Source organism: Nothobranchius furzeri, chromosome 13 (genome assembly GCF_043380555.1).
Source record: "Nothobranchius furzeri strain GRZ-AD chromosome 13, NfurGRZ-RIMD1, whole genome shotgun sequence".
NCBI lineage: Eukaryota > Metazoa > Chordata > Actinopteri > Cyprinodontiformes > Nothobranchiidae > Nothobranchius > Nothobranchius furzeri.
The window spans coordinates 61,979,716-62,004,541 of record NC_091753.1 but is presented as its reverse complement, the minus strand read 5'-3'; the positions used below and the strand labels follow the sequence as shown (position 1 = coordinate 62,004,541).

The 24,826-nt window shown below is 47.8% G+C and overlaps 1 protein-coding gene across 10 annotated transcripts in view; it reads left to right on the top strand.

Moving 5' to 3' along the window:
- The window catches only part of myo18ab (myosin XVIIIA b), a 159,102-nt gene that overhangs the window by 106,706 nt on the left and 27,570 nt on the right, over positions 1 to 24,826 (top strand). For all 10 annotated transcript variants that reach the window (XM_070543733.1, XM_054734261.2, XM_054734260.2 and 7 more), the window contains 11 exons: positions 319 to 446; positions 2,372 to 2,526; positions 3,241 to 3,364; positions 4,026 to 4,133; positions 5,362 to 5,454; positions 15,052 to 15,162; positions 15,594 to 15,698; positions 16,979 to 17,125; positions 17,677 to 17,790; positions 24,195 to 24,311; positions 24,594 to 24,677. In XM_070543733.1, the coding sequence (XP_070399834.1) occupies positions 319 to 446; positions 2,372 to 2,526; positions 3,241 to 3,364; positions 4,026 to 4,133; positions 5,362 to 5,454; positions 15,052 to 15,162; positions 15,594 to 15,698; positions 16,979 to 17,125; positions 17,677 to 17,790; positions 24,195 to 24,311; positions 24,594 to 24,677 (1,286 nt within the window). The remainder of the gene's footprint in view (positions 1 to 318; positions 447 to 2,371; positions 2,527 to 3,240; positions 3,365 to 4,025; positions 4,134 to 5,361; positions 5,455 to 15,051; positions 15,163 to 15,593; positions 15,699 to 16,978; positions 17,126 to 17,676; positions 17,791 to 24,194; positions 24,312 to 24,593; positions 24,678 to 24,826) is intronic.

The following is a 24,826-nucleotide window of genomic DNA, read 5'->3' as shown; positions in this document are numbered from 1 at the left end:
CGTCGCTGGACATGGTCGGTGAGTAGATTTTTCTTGTATAATTGCTCTTAAAGGAAGCTCTTAAGCTTGGCGTGAAGAGAAAACGGAGTCGCTCCACTTATATAACCCACAAGGGGTGCCCACGTGGTGGGCGTACATTTAAGCTCTTCATGATTGGCTGATGCTGAGATCACCCTTCCAATAGCAGCTCGCTTAAGGGCTAAGACTAGACGAAATAGAACCTAACCTGCACCCTTCAGCCTTAACCCCGTGTTATATCTGAGGTCATGTGTAGCTGTTGTACGTTTACGGAGGGACCTGTCACTGCTGCTGCTACAGGAGGAGAGTGGAGGCTGAAATACGAACGAGCCATCAGAGAGATCGAGTTCACCAAGAAGAGGCTGCAGCAGGAGTTCGATGACAAGCTGGAGGTTGAACAGCAGAACAAACGACAGCTGGAGAGGAGGGTGAGTGGGCGCAGCATCACACCTCCCTAAGATGTCACTCTGTGGTGCACACAAAGTCCTTCAGCCAACGAGGGCACAGGGGGAACTTTGAGTGGAGATGAATGCACGGCCCCGTGCCAGAGCCGAGACGACTTCATATCAACCACTCTCAGAGGTGTCCTGATACACGTCGTCTTGGGTCAGGGCTGGCATTACTGAGAAAGGAGATCCAAATAAGGATCTGTCAGAACTGGCTACTAAAAGGTGCTGGTGACTTCCTGGGTGCAGATGTGGCCTGGAGCTGTGTCTGGCGTCTCGGCTAACGCATTCAGTGGGAATGATGGACTGTCATTCCGATTCAAATGCTGCTGGTTTTCATCCATTTTATTTCATTGTTTTGATATTTTCAGCCTTTAAGCTTAAAGAGAGCTCTGCAGGGAATCCGTTCATCTAACAGACTGATTCAGATCTGAGCGACAGGTGAAGAAGGGTTTAGTTTAATGGTTCCCCGAGGGTTGTGTGACTTTATAGTCATGAAAAATTCTGGGATTTAAAATAGCTACAGCATTGTTTTTGAATACCGTCCATAAAAACTACAATAGATGTAACCTCCACGTGTGAATACGCTGATATGAGACATATCATGGCTTTTCTCTGAAAGTGGTGGTGTGTTGTTTCCTGGCGATAGGGGCAGTGCATGCTTACATTTCAGTGTAGTTTTACACCATATCGCTGTGACTGTGGCTGGTTTTAAACCCATCGTGGTAAAGTGTGGTACCCGTGGAGCAGAAAGCATGCAGCCTTGTTGTGACTCCTCAGACTTTGATGGTCTTTCAGTTAATGCCATCAAGAGGCTTCAGTGCTGATTGTGGTTCCTGGATCTGATCGGGACCACCACAGAACCTCCCCTGCCCGAGTGTAGCTGCTACGTACCACATGGCCAGACTGATGGTGGAAAGAAGAATTTGAAGCTCACTGAACCGACAGCCATTTTTCCTCTACTTTGTTAGTCCTGCATGTGTTCTCACACAAAACCTAAAATAACCTTTTCTGCCCCGTGTACTAGCATCCATTTCTTTGTTCTTCTGGGGATCCATTGTCTGGACGTAGATGGGCGGGTTTCTGGGGGGGAGATTGACTGGGAGCTTTGAGGGCTTGCTCCTCTCAGCTGTTGTGTTTTCGTTCAGCGCTCTGGAGAATGGGCTGATCAGCCGGTCCACTGATGTGGAGACGTGCGCATGCCGCAAAAGACCGTAAATTTACCGTAGACCTCCGATAGTTGGAACGGCATTGAAACCACATCAAAGCACATAGGGGAAAAGGTGCGACAACCTGGTACCCGGTACTCATGGAAATACGGTCCAGCCAAGCCCAAGTGGCTTGAGTCGCTCTGAGTAGGTACTGATGAAACTGTGGACTAATTTATTCCATTTTGGATTGACGTTGTGTAAAAAGTGATGCACTGTGAATGATTCCTGTATTCCAGAAATGAACCATCCATGCAGTTTCCAGATGATCCTGTTTTTCCCTGCAGGGGGCTGGCCTGGTTTTGTGTGTTATCTTCTATTTTCATCAGCAAACACAAACGCTGCATCTCCAGCAGTGCTGGCAGCATCAGCTTTCCTTCCATCTGTCTCCTGGTGAAATCCCTTCTGGTATTTGTTGTACCCAGTAGCATCTTTTTCTTTGCAAGTTCTGCAAATGCCCTAGTGTGTATCTCTCTATCCTAACAATCTGAATCAAAGAACGCTCTCTCTGAGTGTTTTACCTCATTCTGTTGGGTCGCGTCCTGGTAAACGTCAACTAGTGACTGAAACCCCATCGTTGTATTACAGAGAAGGTTAAGCTCACTGCAGCAGAGGCAATGATTCTTGAGTCTGTGTGTGTGTGTGTGTGTGTGTGTGTGTGTGTGTGTGTGTGTGTGTGTGTGTGTGTGTGTCTCACAGATCAGTGACCTACAAGCAGATAACGAGGAGTCTCAGAGAACCGTTCAGCAGTTGAAGAAGAAAACCCAGAAGCTGACGTCTGAATTACAGGACACCAAACTTCATCTAGAGGGTCAACAGAGCCGTAACCACGACTTGGAGAAGAAGCAGAGGAAGTCAGTACACACACACACACACACACACACACACACACACACACACACACACACACACACACACACACACACACACCATGTTTTTCTGATCATACATACTAAATGACTTAGAGCTACAGTGAAAATTAGATGAATGAATGTAAAAAATTTGCTCACGACATCACATTGTGTGTGTGTTTGTGTGTGTGTGTGTGTGTGTGTGTGCGTGCATGCGTGCGTGTGGTGTTTACATGCTGAATCCATCTGACAGTGCTACTCATTCAGTGGTTTCAAACTCACATTAACATGGTGCACCATACAGACAGCCTTCAACAGGGGACAGGTTAAAGGAAGCAACATAAAAGGTTGTGAACAAATATAAAAGTCATGACAGATAGTAACACAAAACAATATGTAAAGTCAATATTAGCACATAAAATGTTGCTTTTAATTTTATTTCTAAAAACCACCAGATTTTTCATTTATTCAAGGTCTTAAGAGAATCCTATTCAGTTGCATCCCAAATGTCCACATTTGTTCATTCAGCTGTGACTAAACTAAGATCTCCAAGCAGAGAGGGTGTCAGCAGAGGCGGAGCCTGTCAGCTCCGCCTCCCAGTCGGGACTCAAAAACACCGATGAGCGGTTTTTGAGATGATCATAGTTTACGTGTGTGAAACGTTCCTTCTGGGTGTACTGTTCTGCTGCATTTGTGTGTAATGATGTTCCTGTGCAGGTTTGACAGCGAGCAGAGTACAGCTCAGGAGGAAGTGCTGAGGGAGAGGAACCTGAGGGAGAAACTGGCTCGAGAGAAAGACGTACTGAGTGCTGAGGTCTTCAGCCTTCGCCAGCAGCTGGAGGTGTGCATCACCGGGCCTTTGGAGGTTCCAGGCTACAAAAGCAGATTTTTCCTGTCCCGTTTATTAGATACTTTAGTGACAAAAACTACATCTCATAATTGTTTCATTCATAGTTGTGGATCAAGGAAACACCATCCTTTATCTGAGTCCTACATGAAGGCCCAGCAGGTTCCACAGGGCCAAAGAAAGCTCAGACTTGTAGATCAAGGACCTGTACGCACAGATGTTCAAGAGCATTGATGTTTATGCACAGCCTGTTTTATGATCAGCGCTGGTTTTAGGGTGAAAGAACATAAAGTTAACAGCTGAATTAGCAGGAAATAGTACAGTTAAAGAGCAGATTGTAGAAGAAAGCAGTAGAGTGTGGAAAGTGGTCAGTGTGTCCTCCAGCAGTCTAAGCCTATAGCAGCATAACTACAGAGAAAACTCTGGATAATCTATCCTATTTAGATGTAGGCATGTTGGAGTCAGGGCAAGGGAGAACCGTCTTTACCGACTGTACACTCCACCCAGCCACACCTGGGCTGACATCACTCAGAATTTAGCCATAAGCCAGGTCAAATAGTTTTAATCCTAGTCTTAACAGGTGTTCATCCCATATTCCTGCCGTCACTTCCCGCTGCTGCGTTCTGTGTTCTGACTCCAAACGTCTGTCTTCCAGGAGAAAGACGTTGATTTGTGTGCCATCAACATGAAGCTGGAACAACTGGAGGTGGAGCTGCAAGATGTTAACTCTCAGGAATCCAAGGATGAGGCATCACAGGCAAAGGTCTGCACTGGGGTTGTCACGGTGTAAAAATGTAATCTCACGGTTATTGTGACCAAAGTTACCACGGTTTTCGGTATTATCGCGGTATTTTTTTAAACATGTTACATTTTCACACAATTAAATAAGCCCTGTATGTCAGGAAAATATTGTCCTCAGTTTGTGTCTAAATTTAGCCTAAAATGTGTTATTTTGTAATTATGTTGTTTATTTGTTTACATTTTTCCCCTTTAGTCTTTAAAATACCAATATTTGCCCATAACTTCTTATTTTATGTCTGCTTGATGTCATCATTTAAAAACATTAGACCAGATGATACTCAGTACTCAAGTAGCCTTCTAATCAGATACTTTTTTACCCTTACTTGAGTAATAAACCCTATATCAGGAGAATGTTGTCCTCGGTTTGTGTCCTTCCAGTGAGCTTTGCAGATGTGAGAAAATGTCATCAGGCAGTAATCGTTGTTAAATTCAGAATTATTCTCGGAGAGAGACCAACTCTTATCTGCCCCTGGGAGCCCCGTAATGCATAGCGTCATTTCAACATGGCGGTGTCCGCGACACGGTTTATATGCAGGTAGCGGCGCTGCGGCTGCTTTATATAGCGACTCGTTGCATTCTCCCTCAACCCAAATCCTCGGATCACGCATTTTAGCTAAAACGCTAACGTTAGCTTGCCTTGCGTTGACTGTAGAGATGTGGGTGATGGTCACGCAGATGTGTCATGAGATTTGAAGCGTTGCTGCCTTTCACAGACACTTTTTCTGCACGTGCTGCAAACAGGATAGCCGTCTTCTATCAGCTGTCCCTCGGCATTCTTCAAATATCCAAAAGATGCCCGTACTTCCCACTTTGTCTTCTTTGAGGGATAATAAATGTCCTGAGTGCTGCCGTCTCCTCCTTTGGCCATTATTTCTGCTTTAGCTTCAAGAAAGTTTCGGTTGTAAACAACAAAGTGCGCATGTGCCGCCGGCAACTTCAGCAGGTGATACGGTGGCTGGTAAGGGTCACCGCGCCTACACCGCAGCCACGGTAATCCACCGAGATAATTTATTTATTTTTTAAAACAAGACAGTTATTATTATTGTCAACTCTTTTTACCGGGGTTTACCGCTACATCGGTTACCGTGACAACCCTATTCTGCACACACGTGCGCGTATTGAATCATTAAAGTTCTTTCCCATGTTTCCACTCCTAACCTGTGTGTGTGTATGTGTGTGTGTTACTTTAGATGAAGAAGCAGCTTCGTGATCTGGAGGCCAAGGTCAAAGATCAGGAGGAGGAGCTGGACGAGCAGGCTGGAACCATCCAGATGTTGGAGCAGGTAGTATTTCTGCAGCTGGACAGAGATGTTCTAACTCAGGTTCGCTCACAGCTCCTGATCAGATGGAGATGATAGAATGATCGGGCTTGTTAAGGCCTCTCTGGTCTGAGTGAAGGTTCTGATCGGGTCCAGCCTGCTCTTTAGCACTTAGTGTGTTCTCCTTACACATACCTCTGGGTTCTACACTAGGACAGACCCATGGGGTTGTCCTCCGTGGAAACATTGGTCAGGGTGGAAACTCAGTTTATTAGCAGCCATGACTATAAAACAGACTGATACAGGAATAATGTTTAGGATGTACTAAAACGATGACAGGTAATGGTTGTAATGGTCACTGCACTGGTTCCATTCCAACACAGCAGACATGTAGACTGTACATCTTCTTCTAAAAGGAAGACAAACAGCAGTCTGTCCTGCTACATCAACAGGCCTGTGCCCTCTAGTGCGTGTTCATCGTTTATGTCTTGAAGCACAGCTATAGAGCTCCGGACATCACATGACTCTCAGAGCGTAGGCGCCATGCTGGCATGCATCAGTGTACACGAAGGGAACAGGACCAGCTTGGATTTTACTCCTTCTGGAGTTTACTTCACATTTTTAAATAAAAGATAAAGTTTTATGTGCTCAAAAATTAAATAGAGTAAACATCTCCGACCCTTACCATGCCCCTGGGATACTTTTGTCGGAGCAGCCCTTTTTTCGGATTTGAGATACTCTGACATACCCTCGTCCTACTCCGGATCATCGCTAGGAGCATACAAACGCCAAGAGGGATACGAATGGACTCAATCAGGGTTACGTAGACAGCAGCATGCAGGAATCACGAATGATTAGGCAAAGTTTTACTTGATGTTTACTTGTTGCTATGAGCAGCAAGACACAAGGTATCCTCGGGTCCTTAAAAAGTCTTAAATTTGCTTTTCCTAATTTAAGGCCTTAAAAATCCTTAAAAATGACAAATAATCCTTAAATACAGTTTCCAACTGTCTTAAATGTCCAAAGACCCAACAAACAAGATTATTTTATTTCTATAAAATTTTCATAAATTTCTAGTAAGTGTTCAGCATTTTTTGTGTATGATGTTGGCGTAAGCAGAACAATACACATTCAGTTGGTTGTGAAAGGGGGCTATTTTTAGATGAGCACATTAGCTGGTTAAGCTAGTGGGAGCTTGCGCCATGGGGAAGTGCAAGTTTAATGGTAACTGGATGGCTAATCCCACGTTGGCGACGTGGTTAGCACCGGTTCCAGGCAATAGCTGGAAATTATAGCTTAAATTAAATTTTTAAAAATTGCTTAAATTTGGTCAAAATGGCCTTAAAAAGGGTCTTAAAAAGTCTTAAATTTAGCTCCCTTAAACCTGCAGATACCCTGAAGACAGAAAAAGTCAAGCCAGAATAAGTTTAGGAAGCTCACTGAGAATTGTAATAAAAGCATTTAAAATAAAAACCATATACAGTTGAGGAAATATTGGTTTAACTACCAGATATGAAGTGGTCGCTGTGTAAGCGAAAGCCTTTGCTCCCAGGATCCCACAGCTTCTTTTTAGCCTGGTCACTAGCGCGTTTTATTGCAGTGATCCAACATTAGCGGCATTCCAGATCTTGGGGATTTTGGCTCTTCCCTTATCTTGTCCATGTCTGTTATGACATCCTGGGGCAAAGCAGGTACCTAACATATTTCCCGTTTCTAGTTTGGGTGTTCCGCAAGTAGCAACAGCCTAACTGTAGACAACTGCCTGCCAAGATGGTGCCATTCAATTTGAACTGTTGCATGCCGGGAGAAGGGACTATAAATGTGTGTGCGCATATACATACATACACACACACACATATGTATATATATGTGTGTGTGTATATATATATATATATATATATATATATATATATATGTGTGTGTGTGTGTGTGTATATGTATATATATATATATATATATATGTATATATATATATATATATATATATATATATATATATATATATATATATGTGTATGTATATATATATGTGTATATATATATATATATATATATATATATACATATATATATATATATATATGTGTATGTATATATATATGTGTATATGTGTATATATGTGTATGTGTATATAAATATATATATATATATATTCTCCTCGGAACTTCGAAATTCCGACTAGAAGAACATGAACGCGCTCTAAAGTTTGGCTTCACTTTACTAAATGCGACGGGTGATTGGGTGAAGATGAAACCAGTGATAACGATCTAAGTGTGAGGCTTCATCGTTTCAATCTGCTAATAAACCGTTTAAGGTAACATTAGCTTGATATGTTAGCTTCCATTGCCACCATTGTTATCAGCTAATGGTGCGTTCGCTTTCTCCTCGGAAATTCTGACTTCCCAGTAGGAAAAATCAAATGAAAAAGGACGGTAAAAGGAATGAAGATACACAGTAAATTTAGTTCACAGTAAAGATGTTTGCTTCAGTTTAATTATCAGCTTATAAAACTACAAGGATGATGGTAAAATACAAACAGTTGTACGTTATTTATCGTGATATTTATCAAATATGGTTATGTATTGAGAAAAATATATATTTAATTATAAAAGAGATTAAAATATGAAACACTCAAAAGAATCGAAAATCGGTACCGTTAAGTACCGGTATCGATTCGTCGGTACCGGGAATTAGTACCGGATCGATTCAAATGTCAAAGGTACCCATATGTATATATATATATATGTATATATATACATACATGCATATATGTATATATATATATATATATATATATATATATATAGATAGATATAGATAGATATATAAACACACACACACACATATATATATATATATATATATATATTATAGATAGATAGATATAGATATATATACATATATTTATTTATATATATAAACTAGGGGTTGTATGAACTAGTCGACCTCACTGCTCGGTAGTGACTTTTTATGCCTGTCAGCGACTAGTCGCTGTCACGTGATAATGACAAGATGCAGTCCTCGGAAAAGACAGCAGGTGACGAGCCCCTGGCTGCGCATCTGGATCGAGGCGGAGGCAACGCGCTGTGCCAGAGCGTCGGTACTGACACCCGCCGTAAAACGGACATTTAACCAAATTGTGACCTTTACCCTCTTGAAATTTAACCTTCCCCTCACCCCCATCCTAACCTTAACCAGCTTGCACATGCAAAGCTCTGATTGTTGACGCGCTCCAGACATCTGCATCCTGAGCACGGCCACAGTAACATTATCAAATCAGGTGTCGCCACCTCAGAAACTAATGTAACGCGATCGTTCATGTCGGCTCATTTCCTTTTATGTTTTCTGTCTTTTATTTTTGCCTGATGCTGTGGAGCATGCTGTTTTGTCCTCCGGTGACGCACTGCGGCCGCCAAGCAGCGAGCACTCTGCTGTTTTAGCGGTCGGTAGATCTTTTAGAACTGCAGTTCAAAGGTAACTCATAAGGTGAATATATATGAACCCAGGTAGCAGTTTCTCTTTAGGATTGAGAGGAGATGCAGGAAGATAATAAACAGACAGGACAGAAAAATTGTCAAATAAAAACAAGTTAGTTTTTGTACCTGCTGGTTGCAACAAACAGACACCTTTGAAGGTAATCAGAAGTGAGGAACAGAAAATGAAATAATTATTTTAATGTTTAGAGCAGCAGGAACTCTGAGAGGCTGCAGGCGCATCAGTGAGTTTGCGGCTGCTGCGCAGGGGGAGGGGGGAGAGGGCTGAAGCAGGGGGAGGGGGGAGAGGGCTGAAGCAGGGGGAGGGGGGAGAGGGCTGAAGCAGAAACTACCGTTGTTCTAAGAAATGTGTTTAACTTTGAAAATGTGGGCGCACTTTTAATTGTCAAAAACTCCAGAGAACGGAAGTTACGGTGTAACTATGGTTCTGTGAGTTCCTGGATGACTGCCAGTGGCAGTAAACAGAGTGGATGTATCTCCTCGCGCTCTGCGCAGGTCGAGTACTAATGTAAACAAAGTCACGCACGTGACACGTAGCGCACCTGTTCGCGAGTCTATAAATTACGCGCCGATAGCTACGTTCGGGTCTCCCGGGATCTTCTCGCCCGAGAAGTTCCGAGTGACCCCTGTGACTGGCAGTCATCCAGGAACTCACAGAACCATAGTCACACCGTAACTTCCGTTCTGTTTCGTTCCCTCCTGACTGCCAGTGGCAGTAAACAGAGTGGATGACTTATGCCAGAAGTGTCACGAGGAACATAAAACTCAACGTCACTCAGGAGGTAGCCGCCAGAGGCAGCACCGCCGAAGCGAGCGCGGACCCGTGGCCAACGTTGAGGCGGTAGAAGCGTGCAAACGTGCACGGAGTTGCCCAGGACGCCGCAGCACAGACGTCCACCAGTGGCACACCTCTCATCGCCGCCCAGGATGTAGCAACGCTCCTGGTGGAATGGCACACGATCCCAGGGGGAGCCACGGCACCCACTGCCGCGTAAGCCATCGCAATGGCGTCCACGACCCAATGCGACAGCCTCTGCTTCGAGAGGGCCCGACCCCTGTTCACTCCTCCGTGACAGACAAACAGCTGGTTCGACTGCCGGACAGTGTTTGTGGCCACAATATAGAGCTGCAGTGCCCGGACCGGTCACAGCAAATTCGCCCGCCGTTGTTCCTCCGAGTGAAATGGGGGAGGGAAATACGCCCCCAGCTCGATTGCGGCATTCACGTAGCCCGCGGGCAGAACCTTGGGAAGAAAGGCGACGTTGGGCCACAGCGTCACCCCCGACCCATCTGCCTTCCACCGCAGGCAGGCGGGGCTGATGTCCAGTGCGTGCAGCTCACTGACCCGTTTAGCCGACGTCACTGCCAAGAGAAAGGCGGTTTTCACAGACACCACTGCCAACGGGGCGGTAGTCATTGGCTCAAAGGGTGGCCCACACATGGCCCGCAGGACCAGGGGAAGGTCCCAAGCAGGTGCCGGCCTGCACAAGGCAGGACGCAACCTTCTCACGCCCCGCAGAAACTGGGTCACCAAACAGTGAGCCCCAATGCTCCTGCCATCCACCAAGAGGTGGTTGGCCGAAATAGCCGCCAGGTGTACCTTAATGGTCGAGGCGGCCCGGCCCTTGTCGAACAGGTGCCGGAGGTACCGCAGAACCTCATGCAGGGAACAAGAACCAGGGTCCACGTCCCTGCCAGAACACCAGGTAGCGAACCGCTGCCAACAGCGAGCGTACGTGGCCCTTGTAGACGGAGCCCTGGCACTATCCAGCACCTGCTGGATGGAGGGCTCTAAGCCGACTGGGGGCTGCCTGCCCCTTTCAATGGCCACACCGTGAGCCGAAGATGATCTGGGGACGGATGCCAAATCCTCCCCTCCATCTGAGACAGGAGGTCCCGTCTCGCCGGCAACCGCCATGGCTCTCCATTCAGCAGACTGAGAAGCAATGGAAACCAGAGCCTCATGGGCCAGTCTGGCGCCACCAGAAGGACCTCGTGTGACGAGTCCCTCACCCGATGGAGGGTTGGTAAGATCAACGGAGACGGCGGGAAAGCGTACAGCCGAACCAACGGCCAGGCATTGGCGAGGGCGTCCATCCCCAGAGGGGCGTCGGCCTCTGCCAGGGAGAACCACAGAGGGCAATGTGTGCTGCTCCTCGAGGCGAACAGATCCACCTGGGCCTCTCCGAACTGATGCCACACCCTCTGCACCACCTGAGGGTGCAACCTCTATTCCCCCGGGGGAAAACCCCGCCGGGACAGGCAATCCGCCACCGAGTTCCTCCACCCCGGAAGGTGCAGCGCCCTGATGGAGGCCAAGCGAGGGTAAGCCCAGGTCAGCAGCGTCTGAGCCTCCCTCAACGATCGCAACGACCTGGTGCCCCCCTGATGGTTTATGTGGAACACCGCCGAGGTGCTGTCCATCCGGATGAGCACGTGCTTGCCCCGCAGAAAGGGCAAGAAGCGCCTCAGCGCCAAGTAGACGGTCTTCAACTCCAGGACATTGATGTGAAGCCGTGCCTGACGGGGGCTCCACAACCCCTGGACCGACCTGCACTGCCAATGCGCCCCCCACCCCCGGGGTGACGCATCCGTCGTGACCACCTCCCGTCTGGCGGGAACCGCGCCAAGCGGGACGCCGAGACTCAGGTAGGCGACATCGTCCCAATGACGCAAAAGAGCCACACAGCTGCTCGTGACCTCCAGCTCGACCCGTCGGTGTCGCCGGGGATCCAGGCGGAAGCCGTTGAACCACCTCTGCAAGGGCCGAAGGTGGAGCAGCCCGAGAGGCACCAGTGCAGAAGCCGAGACCAGCATCCCCAACAGTCGCAGCCACACCTGGACCGGGGGTGCCGCCCCAAGGCGAAAGGCCCGGAGCAAGGACCGAATCCGGACCCTCCTCTGCTCGGTCAGCCTCGCCCGCATGGCCACAGAATCTATGGCAATGCCGATAAAATCCACCCGCTGAGTCGGAACCAGAGAACTCTTCTGCAGGTTCACCGTCATCCCCAGCGCCTCGACGTGGGCAAGGACCCTGGCCGTGGCCAGACCCACTTCGCGACACGACGGCGCGCAGACGAGCCAGTCGTCGAGATATGGCAGGACCTTCAACCCCGCCCGACACAGGGGGCTCAGGGCTGCCTTCACGCACCGCGTGAAAACTCGGGGGGCGAGAGACAGGCCGAATGGCAGAACCAGAAACTGGTACACCCTCCCGAGGAAAGAAAACCGCAGGTACTTCCTGTGCCCCAGATGGATCGGGACATGGAAGTATGCGTCCTTGAGGTCTATGGTCGTAAACCACTCTCCCGGACAAACCACCTGAAGGACATCGCGAGTCCGAAGCATGCGGAAGGGCAGCACCTTCAGGAACCGATTGAGACCCCTGAGGTCCAGTACCGGCCGCAGGGGCCCGTCCTTCTTGGGCACCAAGAAATACGTCGAATAAAAGCCGTCTGCCTGCAAATGCGGCGGAACGACCTCTATGGCCCGTTTGTCCAGGAGCACATCTATTTCCTGCATCAGGATGCTGACCCGTGCAGGATCTGTGACCGAAGTCACCCTGACCCCCGAAGGGGGTGGGGGCCGACGGCGGAACTGCAACCTGTAGCCCTGGGACATAGTTCGAACCACCCAAGCGTCTCCGCATTGGGCCTCCCAGAGGGCCAGGTGCTGTGGTGTAAATCTGCCCGCCGCCGGCCCACAGCCCTCAGGCCGTGTCCCGACGCCTTTTTGGGGCCCTGGGGGGGCGGCGGCCCCTGTCCTGCCCCGAGGATCCCCGGGGCGGGGCCTGACCTGCCCCCGAGCGTCTCCAAGTCCCTGCCGCAGCCGCGGCCTGCTGGGCGACCTGCAAGGGGGCGGCCGGACGAAACCGGCGCCGAGGGTCCCGTGCCCCTCGTGGCCTGGACTGTGGCATGGGGAGGACCCCTGCCCCGCTACGCCCACTCCAGGCCTCTGCGGCTTGTCTGGACTGCCGCCGACGTTCCAACGCCCGCTCAGCCTCGGGCCCGAACAACTGGCCCGGCACCACGGGCAGACCGCGCAGGCTCTGTCGGCAATCATCCGACACCGGAGCCTGCGCCAACCAGACCTGACGGCGAGCCACTACCAGTGTGCCCAACAACCGACCAAGCTCCCTGGACATCAGCCCAAATGCTTGCAGGGCTGCGTCGTTCGTATCGCCCAGTGCCATCCCCGCTGCGCCCGACTGCAGCATCTGGGACTGGGCTAGCAACAGCACCGACAGCGAATTGCTGGTGCGTGCCATCCGTGCCCCGATGTCGTAAGCCCGGCACAGTAAGCTGTCGGTCACCCGACACTGGGTGCTCGGACAGCGGACCCTGTCCCTCAATGCCTCATCCGGGGAGAGCACCAGAGAGGCAACGCAGTGGTCCACCGGGGGCATGCGGTCCAACCCGTAGGTTCCTGCCTCCCGCATCGATGCCAGGGTCCTGGCATCCCTACCATGGTGGGAGAGCTGTCTCGGGTCCCCCCAGCACCGCTGCAGCTCCTCCACAAAGGCTGGCGATGGTGGGACCTGAAACGGGGGCGCCGCCGGAGCCCGGCGGAAGAAGGGATTCCCCGCCGGACGGGCCACCGGCACGTCGTCCAGTCCAATCCTGGCCAGTGCCGCTCGCAAAATCGCCCGCAACTGACAGGGGTCCTCCGCCAGCTCCGAGCTTGCTGAGCTATGGAGAGACATCCCCGAGTCACCGTGACCTCCCAGGCCCGGGGGCTCCATCACCAGCCCCTGACTACGGCCAGGAGAGGGGCCCTCCTCCTCGAGGGACTGAAACTCAGAATTTGAGGCCCTCACAGAGATCATGTCGTCCGGGCCCCCCTCGTCCGGGGCTCTGGTCAGCAGCGCTTTGAGCTGTTCCACCTCCGCCCGCAAAGAGTCCACTTCCTGGCGAGAGGGTTGCGCCACACGCCGCTTCTTGCGCCTCGGGCTGCCGCGTTCCTCAGCCGGTCTATCCCTCCGTCTCCCGGAACACGGGCGAGGGACACCAGAGGGCGGCAGGTCTGACTCAAACAGGAGGCACTCCACTTGACGTAGCCTGTCCTCCCGCACCGCCAGCGGCAAAATGCTGCAGTTCATGCACGGGTCAGTCAGCGCCTCTCTGAGGTGACCGACGCCCAGGCACTTAGGTTCAAGTCGTGGCCGTCCTCCACCTGGAGGGGAGCCCCGCATGACGTACACTCCAACATCCTTACCGGTGTGGGAGACGCCAGCGACTCCACAGGAACTGAGCGAGGACTTCGAGGAAAACTGAAGAACGCGATTCAGTCCTGGAGTTGTAAAACAACGCACGTGTGTGTGTGTCGGCTAGGTAATCTGAGCGTGCCACCACCACGGTCAGAACGTCCAGCCCCACTCACCGGTAGCGTTGTAAAACAACACACGTGTGTGTGTGTCGGCTAGGTAATCTGAGCGTGCCACCACCACGGTCAGAACGTCCAGCCCCACTTACCTGTAGCGCTCGCCGGCCGCACTCACCTCCCCTTTCCACAGGGGAAAACTTGCGACCGCCAGCGAGCCCTATCCGAGCTGGCAGCGGCGGTCCGAACGGCGCCGGCCGGCCGCACCACCCGCACTCGGTAACAATTAGCAGATAAATAACAGCGTCAATCCACCGCCCCAGAGGGCTCCTTCGAGCGCTCCGACCACACGGTCCCGGGCAGGAAGACGCCAAGTAAAAACAGTACTCACCTCTCAAGACCGATAAGATCCGAATCACGGACTTACGGAGCGATTGACCAGCGAAGCACGCCAGGCCAACAGCGAGAAGATCAAAGAGACCCGAACGTAGCTATCGGCGCGTAATTTATAGACTCGCGACCAGGTGCGCTACGTGTCACGTGCGTGACTTTGTTTACATTAGTACTCGACCTGCGCAGAGCGCGAGGAGATACATCCACTCTGTTTACTGCCACTGGCAGTCAGGAGGGAACGAAACAGAACCAACCGACCCCGCCGCTTCAGATGTATGACGTCATCAACGACTAGTCGAAGTCGACTCGATTTTCATTACTTGACTGTCGACTTTAAAAAAATTAAGCCATGCAGCCCCTAATATACACACATATATACATGGGGGGAGTGTAACGTGTGATGTGTGTGTTTCAGGCCAAGCTACGCCTGGAGATGGAGATGGAGCGTTTGCGTCAGACCCATTCTAAGGAAATTGAAAGTAAAGATGATGAGGTGGAGGAGATCAGACAGACCTACAGCAAAAAGGTCAGCAGGATCATTGTAAAGATGCTTTTTTTCTGAGCTGAGACGGGTTACACACAGCCATGAGCCCAAGCCCAACTTTTACCACATTAGATACCGCATTATTCCAAAAAAGATTAAATTCATATTTTTTCCTCAGTTCTGCACACAACACCTCCCAGTGACAATGTGGAAATGTTGTTTGTCCCTCAAAACTCTTGAGGAAAAACAGCAAAATCACATGAACATAAGTATTTACAGCTTTGTCCATCGTCACCGTCTCCTCCGTGGTCGTGCTTGAACAACCTCAGTCTAGGGAAACGGAGACTAGTCTTGACTGGACTGACAAGCTAACAGCTAGCCAAAGTGTTGTCAGTTACAAAGTGCAAAATTTGCTTTATCAGTGTGTTTGTGTGTGTGTGTGTGTGTGCGTGCGTGCGTGCGTGCGTGAGCAGCTTAAGCAAATGGAGGGCCAGATTGAAGAAGAGTACGATGAAAAGCAGAAGGTGCTGAAGGAAAAGAGAGAGCTGGAATCGAAGCTCCTGTCGGCTCAGACTCAGGTACCCACATGCACCTACACACACACACACACACACACACACACACACTCACACACACACACACACACACAGCCTAGAACTCAGTCTCGGTGGAAGCTGAGGGGGAAATAATTCTTGGAGTGCTTTCTAACACGTTCTATCTCTTCGTTGTCCTCGGAGGAGCAGAATCACCTTTGTTGTCATTGCCCCAGCATCCTGAAGCATAGACATGTGTCTCTGCAGTACAGCCTGTCTAAGGTCACACACACTCACACACACGTAGAACAAAACAGATACAGGCAGACCACGAGAGCGGCTCATCACTCACCAAGAGAACCCTGGTTGTTCACCACATGCAGTTACCTTCGCTGTACCTCTACTAGTGTTATTGTAGCTCTGCTGCTGTTGCAGGGTTTGGTTGGATTTGTTGTATTTTCCTGAATTCCATAAAACCTGAAGAGATGTGAAGACATTTGTTTCACGGGTTTAATTTGTGGGCTTAGTTGGTGATGTTGTGAGTGGCTAATGGCCTCTTTAGCATGTTTCCTCCGTGTTTCTGATCGTACTTGTCCTCTGTTTCTCATAGAAGTGTCTTATCCAACTGAATGCATTTGATCTTTTTAAAGCTGACCTTCTGAATTAGTTTGAAATTCCTTTTCCATATTTTTTCAGTTTTCCACCCACTAAGGTAAACCTGCTTGTTTATTTAGTGCAGTGTTTAAAGCTGTCCTGTAGACTGGTCCTTTGTGTTTCCCGTGTGTGTGTGAGCGTTGTCCTCCTGAGTAAATCTACCTGTTGGTATTTTAGTTATCTCCACGTACGTGGGTGTTTGTTGGTCCAGTGTTCAGCTCCATCCCAGCAGCTGATGAATCTACAGTTGAGTCTAGAATAGATAGTAGAAGCAGCAGAGTGATGCATACACCTTCTGCATCTTCTATTAAAATGGCCACCAGCAAGGAACTATTAATGATGGTTGTATTGTTGTGACTAGGGATGCTCTGGTCCAATCACATGATTGGAAACCGGACCCAGGTGAGTCACATGACATCCTTACTTTTATGGAGTCAGAGCAGCAACATCTGTAGTTTGAAAACATCTGTCCCTAACACTTATGTTGACCCAAAGGTGTGTTTAGATAAGACAAGTCTAATCCGTCTTTGTAGCTAACTTTAAAACAATCTATCTCACCAGAAAGGAACACTTTCATAACTAAACAAGACAGTTTCCTGTAGAGAGTAGAGCTGATGGACATTCCCACTGATGCTGCTGAGTCCGATGACCTGTGTGAACCTGTCTCCTAGGAGAAAAGTGGTGATGTAGAGACTGAGAAACGTCTGAGGAAGGACCTGAAGAGGACAAAGGCTCTACTGGCTGATGCCCAGATCATGTTGGACCACATCAAGAACAACGCACCCAGTAAGAGGGAGATCGCCCAACTAAAGAACCAGGTAACCGTCCACCATCAGCCGTCTGAGCAGTCAGGGCTGTAGGAACCCCAAACTCGTTACAACCAGCCAGTCACGAAAACACAAAGCCTCTGAGATCGCAGTAAACCTCACTTTATGGTGTTATTTATATTTGTGTGTGACGCAGCTGTGTGTAGTTCCTGGATCAGTAAAGCCTCCACACATCTCCGTGAACTCTAACAACGTCCACATCAGAGTCAAGTTGATTGTTAAACAGTCGTTCTTTTGATAAATGTTCTGCGGTCTCTAGTCTGATCAAAGGCCCTGAGAGTGGTTTTCTAGGGTACGGTTGGGTGACTGGATGAGTTAATCGACTATTGGTGGTGGGCCAAGCCCTTTGCCAATCATTTGGTGTTGAATGTTACGTGTAAACAAATCCCTGATTTAGCTGAATACATGAAGTTTATGAAGTTATGTAATGCTGCTCATCTCAGATTCAACTCCCCACATCTTCCACAGGTAGCCTCAGCATCCAAAAAGCATTCATTTAGTTGTAACTATGATTAAAGAGAAACATCCATTTATTGTTGCAGCTGGAGGAGTCCGAGTTCACCTGTGCATCAGCTGTGAAAGCTCGAAAGTCCATGGAGGTGGAGATCGAAGACCTGCACGTTCAAATGGAGGACATCTCCAAAGCTAAGCAGACCGTATGTTAACCCCGTCCACGCTTGGTCGGCCTAATTATTGACCCAGTCTGCCTTTGAGTCTTATCTAATCAGTGCCTGGGTTAGATGACTTATCAGGCTAGTCAGAGCTCATCCCACAGGTTTGTTTGTTGGTTCAAGAATCCATCAGCTTGAGGTTTTCCTCAACGCGTTCATCAGCCCTCAGTGAGGATTTAAAGAAGAAAGCTGTGACATGTAAAGTAATTTGACCCGGATATCACAAAGATAACTGGAGACCAAAGTGCACCTTGTTCCTGAGGGGGTGACGTTAACTAGAGGAGTCAGATTTAGCGTTGTATGATCAAATGCACATGTTCTTCACAACAAAACCGCTTCACATGGAGTCATCAGGTTGGTTTGTTCCGTCTTCTAACTTCTTGATCCCGAAAGTATTCACGGCGCGTCACTTATTCCACGTTGTTGCTTAGCCTCATTCCAAAATGGATCACATTCATTTTGCCCGTAAGATTCAACACACAACATCCCATAATGATCATGTGAAAAAGGTGTCTGAAGTTGTTGCAAATGTATTAAAGATAAAAAACTTGAGAAATCACATGAACATAAGTATTCACAGCGTTTGACGTGAAGCTCAGATTGAGCAGCTGAGGTGCGTTCTGGTTCCACTGATCATCCTTGAGGTGTTTCAGCAGATTAGCTGGAGTCTACCTGTGGTAAATGAAGTAGATTGGACGTGATTGGAAAGGCACACACCTGTCTATATCTGGGTTGACGGTGCATGAAGACAAAGGAACTGAGAGTAGAGCTCCCAGACAGGATTGTCTTGAGGCACAAGGCTGGGGAAGGTTACAGAAACATGTCTGCTGCTTTAAAGGTTCCTGTGAGCACAGCGGCCTCCATCATCCGCAAGTGGAAGAAGTTTGGAGCCTCCAAGACTCTTCCTAGAGCTGGCCGGTCTTCTAAGCTGAGTGAACGGGGAGAAGAGTCTTGGCCAGGGAGGTGACCAATAACCCGATGGTCACTTTGTCAGAGCTCCAGCGGTCCTCTGTGGAGAGAGGAGAACCTTCCAGAAGAACAACATCTCTGCAGCAATCCACCAATCAGGCCTGTATGGTAGAGTGGCCAGACAGAAGCATCTCCTTAGTAAAAAGCACATGGCAGCGTGCCAGGAGTTTGCTAAAAGGCACCTAGGAACTCTCAGACCATGAGAAACAAAATCCTCTGGTCTGATGAGACAAAAATTGAACCCTTACGAGTGAATGGAAAAATCAAGCACCACTCATCACCAGGCCAGTACCAACCCTACAGTGAAGCATGGTGGTGGCGGCATCATGCTGTGGGGATGTTTTTCAGCGGCAGGAACTGGAAGACTAGTCAGGATAGAGGGAAAGATGACTGCAGCAATGTACAGAACGGTTCACCTTTCAGCAGGACAACGACCCTAAGCACACAGCAAAGTGTTGAAGGAGTGGCTACAGAACAACTCGGTGAATGTCCTCGAGTGGCCCAGCCAGAGCCCAGACCTGAACCCCATTGAACGTCTCTGGAGAGATCTGAAAACGGCTGTGCACCGACGCCTTCCATCCAACCTGATGGAGAGGTGCTGCAAAGAGGAACGGGCAAAACTGCCCAAAGATACAGTGGGGCAAAAAAGTATTTAGTCAGCCACCAATTGTGCAAGTTCTCCCACTTAAAATGATGACAGAGGTCAGTAATTTTCATCATAGGTACACTTCAACTGTGAGAGACAGAATGTGAAAAAAAAATCCATGAATTCACATGGCAGGATTTTTAAAGAGTTTATTTGTAAATCAGGGTGGAAAATAAGTATTTGGTCAATAACAAAAATTCAACTCAATACTTTGTAACATAACCTTTGTTGGCAATAACAGAGGTCAAACGATTACTATAGGTCTTTACCAGGTGTGCACACACAGTAGCTGGTATTTTGGCCCATTCCTCCATGCAGATCTTCTCGAGAGCAGTGATGTTTTGGGGCTGTCGCCGAGCAACACTGACTTTCAACTCCCTCCACAGATTTCCTATGGGGTTGAGGTCTGGAGACTGGCTAGGCCACTCCAAGACTTTCAAGTGCTTCTTACGGAGCCACTCCTTTGTTGCCCGGGCAGTGTGTTTGGGATCATTGTCGTGTTGGAAGACCCAGCCACGTTTCATCTTCAAAGCTCTCACTGATGGAAGGAGGTTTTGGCTCAGAATCTCACGATACATGGCCCCATTCATTCTGTCCTTAACACGGATCAGTCGTCCTGTCCCCTTAGCAGAAAAACAGACCCCAAGCATGATGTTCCCACCCCCATGCTTCACAGTAGGTATGGTGTTCTTGGGATGCAACTCAGTATTCTTCTTCCTCCAAGCACGACGAGTTGAGTTTATCCCAAAAAGTTCTACTTTGGTTTCATCTGACCACATGGCATTCTCCCAATTAGGGCTGCAACAACGAATCGATAAATTCAATGAAAATCGATTACTAAAAGCGTTGGCAACGAATTGCGTCATCGATTCGTTGTGTCGCACAACTCTTCCAAAAGCGCCCCCCCCCTTCCCGCCCGCCGTTGCGCGCAGACCAGAGCAAGTCAGATCAGCGCGAGGGAGAGCCGGCAGACTTGCGCTGCTGCGAACCGGTTCCGCATTGTTGCACAGCGATCCAGGCAGCTGCTTCCGGCGCACGGTCCATTCTCAAAGTGGCGCAACCAAAAAACTATAATTAGCACACGATCGTTCATGTCCGCACATGTTCTCTATTTTCTGTCTTATTTGTGCCTGAAGCGCGCTACTGCGGAGCTCATCACCTGTGCTGTGGTGATGTCACCTCACGCAGCATCGAAAACGTGCTCTGCGCTTTTCGGTCAGGAAATCTTTGATCTGCTCAGAAGTAACTGATGAGGTGAAAAGGTAAGAATCCAGGCAACAGATTTTCTGGAGAATTAAGAGGAGATGCAGGAAGATGAGAGACAGACAGGGCAGGAAAATAGTTAAATAAAAACAAGAAAACAAAACAAAGTGTTGAAAAGTAAAATGTAGGTAGATTTATCTCCACTACACGTTTTTACCTATAAAACAATAAGTTATACACATGTCATATTTATACATCTGATACAATTCAGATCACCTTCAAAACTCAGTCACACACCCAGGGCCGTTTCAAGACATTTTGGGGGCCAAGGCTAAATGCCCCCCCCCCCCCCCCCCCCCCCCCCCCAAAAAAAAAACTGGGCTCCCCAGAAGCCTCTGTGTAATCCATACCCTCTCCAGTAGTGTTAGTTATACAGTGTTTATAAAAGCCCCTCAGACATTACTGACATGTTCTAATATTATCAGATGAAAAACTAAATTATCAGACATGCTGTCTCATCTGCTTCTTTTCTTAACTTGCAAAACGTAACAAAACCATTTGAAAGCCACCATTTGTGGATTCTCTGGAAGTTTCCATGGAGTGTGTGACAACTTATTTTTTCATTGATCCTATCGTCTAATCTCACAGCTGAAACAAGCATCCTTAATAATCTGCACAGGAAGCTTACCGATGCTGTAGTAAAACAAAAGGTATAATAATTTATTATTAATAAAACCTTGTTGCAGAACTAAAGCAGAAAAATTAGATTTTGCATTAAATATGCAAAATATTTACATATGAATTGTTTTAGAGCCCTTTAATTGGCAGAATCTGATATTAATTTAGTTCTTACAAAAAATGGGTCCCAACATGGTTTGTGTGGCGTTGCCATAGTGTGACGTCATAGGCACAGATCCCCTGTCCTCTTGTTTGGAAATGGAAATATGGTCACCCTACATTAAACAAACTGTCCACCCGGGCTTTTGCGCTGCACAGAGACGCTTTGCTGCCTACGACTGAACGTCAGTTGAGAGTCAGTCTCATGCAGAATGACCAATGAAGAGAGGGCCTCAAGTTAAGACCCTCTCCTCATTGGTCAGTCCACACGAGGTGGGTCAAAGGTTACTCTGGGCGGGTTACGTGTTGTCAGGCATTCAAGTATTGAGTATATTTACTGCATATTACAGTAAAATATTCTGTATGTGACCACATTATGGTGATCCTCGGGTCGTGATGATGGAGCCCTTGAATATTGTTGCCCAGGGTACAACAAAGTGTTAATCTGGCCCTGGTTCCGCCGTCACATTCCCGCAGAAACTGGTTGATCACACCGGGGCCAGACTACTAGCGTGTGGTTTTACAACCACAATGTCCTCAGAAGCAAAAACGCTTTTAAAAGGGAGGGAGGAGTCCTAACTGTTGCTGCAGGCGTGTTGTGTGAGAGTGCAGTTATATACTGGTTAATATATTTTTGGGTTCAGTTGCTTTCATGTGGCCTAATGTGAGTCTATTTGGGATCATTGGAATGATCAGCAGCATTTCTTGATGTGACTTTATGGCAGTTGCCCAGGGCATCATCGCAACGAGGATGGCATTCATTTACTTTTGTTTTATTTGGTATTTTTTCAGTCATTTTTGGAAATAGTGATCAATTTTGATTAATTCACAGCCTATGTTTAATTACATTTAAAATAAATGTCAACAGATGAGATCAAACAAAACAGATGAGAATTGCCCTTAAGCTGTTTAACTTGGACCAAGCATTTTAGGTCACAGATAGATGTAGCTTAGGGTCTCTGTCTATACACCTTATAAGACAATTTAGGTGATGGCATGTTGTTTTTCTGCTATTGAACTGTTTTCTAATAATGTTGTGTTAAATAAAGCGAAGGAAGGAGAGAAATAACGTTTCCCTAGCAGTTTTTAAAAATTTCCCCATGTAATCCGATTAATCGATTAATCGTGTCGAGACCCCATCCGATTAATCGATTATCCAAATAATCGTTTGTTGCAGCCCTACTCCCAATCCTCTGCTGTATCATCCATCTGCTCTCTGGCAAACTTCAGACGGGCCTGGACATGCACTGGCTTCAGCAGCGGAACATGTCTGGCACTGCAGGATTTGATTCCCTGCCGTTGTAGTGTGTTACTGATGGTGACCTTTGTTACTGTGGTCCCAGCTCTCTGCAGGTCATTCACCAGGTCCCCCCGTGTGGTTCTGGGATTCTTGCTCACCGTTCTCATGATCATTTTGACCCCACGGGATGAGATCTTGCGTGGAGCCCCAGATCGAGGGAGATTATCAGTGGTCTTGTATGTCTTCCATTTTCTGATAATTGCTCCCACAGTTGATTTTTCACACCAAGCTGCTTGTCTATTGTAGATTCACTCTTCCCCGTCTGGTGCAGGTCTACAATTCTTTTCCTGGTGTCCTTCGAAAGCTCTTTGGTCTTGGCCATAGTGGAGTTTGGAGTCTGACTGATTGAGGCTGTGGACAGGTGTCTTTTATACGGATAATGAGTTCAAACAGGTGCCATTAATACAGGTAACGAGTGGAGGACAGAAAAGCTTCTTAAAGAAGACGTTGCAGGTCTGTGAGAGCCAGAGATTTTCCTTGTTTGAAGTGACCAAATACTTATTTTCCACCCTGATTTACAAATAAACTCTTTAAAAATCCTGCCATGTGAATTCATGGATTTTTTTTCACATTCTGTCTCTCACAGTTGAAGTGTACCTATGATGTAAATTACTGACCTCTGTCATCATTTTAAGTGGGAGAACTTGCACAATCAGTGGCTGACTAAATACTTTTTTGCCCCACTGTATGTGTGGCACGCTTGTGGCTTCATATTCAACACGACTAGACGCTGTAACTGCTGCCAAAGGTGCATCAACAGAGTACTGAGTAAAGGTCGTGAATACTTATGTTCATGTAATTTCTCAAGTTTTTAATTTTAATACATTTGCAACAACTTCAAACACACTTTTTTCACCTCATCATTATGGGATGTTGTGTGATGAATCTTACGGGCAAAATGAATGTAATCCATTTAGGAATGAGGCTGTAACATAAACAACAACGTGGAGTAAGTGAAGCGCCGTGAATACTTTCCGGATGCACTGTGCATATTTTATCATTATTGGTTGAGTTTACAGTTCAGACTCAGACCTGGTGGTGACTTCTTTGATCTTCTCTGTGAGCTAAAGGATTTATTGGCCTCGTACTCAGTCACAGTAGTCCTTTATGCATGCAGTGGCCTGCACCAGCGACCTCTCTCCCACTTGTTGCACATTACAGGAATAAAGTATCATTTCCACTAGAGCCCTCCCGTCAGAAAGGAGCTTCAATCAGATGTTTAGGTGATTACAGGAAGTTTAAATGGAGCAGTGGCCTCTGTAGCAGCCAGTCAGGGCTCGCCACAGGGGAAGTCCTCCTCTGTCTACAGGGTCTACATCTGCTAAGCCACAGCATGGCTGCCTGGAGAAGGAAAGAAACAGAATCTGTATGTGCCATAAAACAACTGGTTTGGTCTGTTTTCCTCTAATGTGACTGTATGTTTCTGTCCTTCAGCTGGAGGAACAGCTGAGCCGTCTTCAGAGAGAGAAGAACGACCTGCAGTCCAGGATGGAGGAGGACCAGGAGGACCTAAATGAGCTGATGAAAAAACACAAAGCTGCTGTGGCCCAGGTTACCTGCCCCTCTGTTCTCCCTGGTCTTCATTAGTGTAGTGTAAAATAGCTAATGTCGCTGTTTATTGATTGTCCATCCAAGGAGATTAAAGGTTTTAATCCCAAACATCATCTCATCTTGTAATTGGTCTAAATTTTCATCTAAAAGGATTATTTGGTTATGTACGGTAATAAAACTAGGAATGTTAGTTTATCTGTTGAGTTAAATACAAAGCTGTTAAAAACACAGGATTTTTACCAACCAGTGTACGTTTCTTTACGGACTCTTCTGATTTTTCAGTCGGCTCAAAACTTGGCTCAAATCAGCGACCTGCAATCCCAGTTGGAGGAGGCCCTTAAGGAGAAGCAGGAGGTTCAAGAAAAGGTTAGTTACAACAACAGCAAGAAGCAACGCCACTGTGTAGAAACTGTTCAGTTATCTGAACTTCTGCAGACATCTGAAGCTGACAAAGGTGGTTCAGATCTCTTCAGAGGAGGACATTTGGTTTTCCGCCATAAAGATGTCCCTTCCTG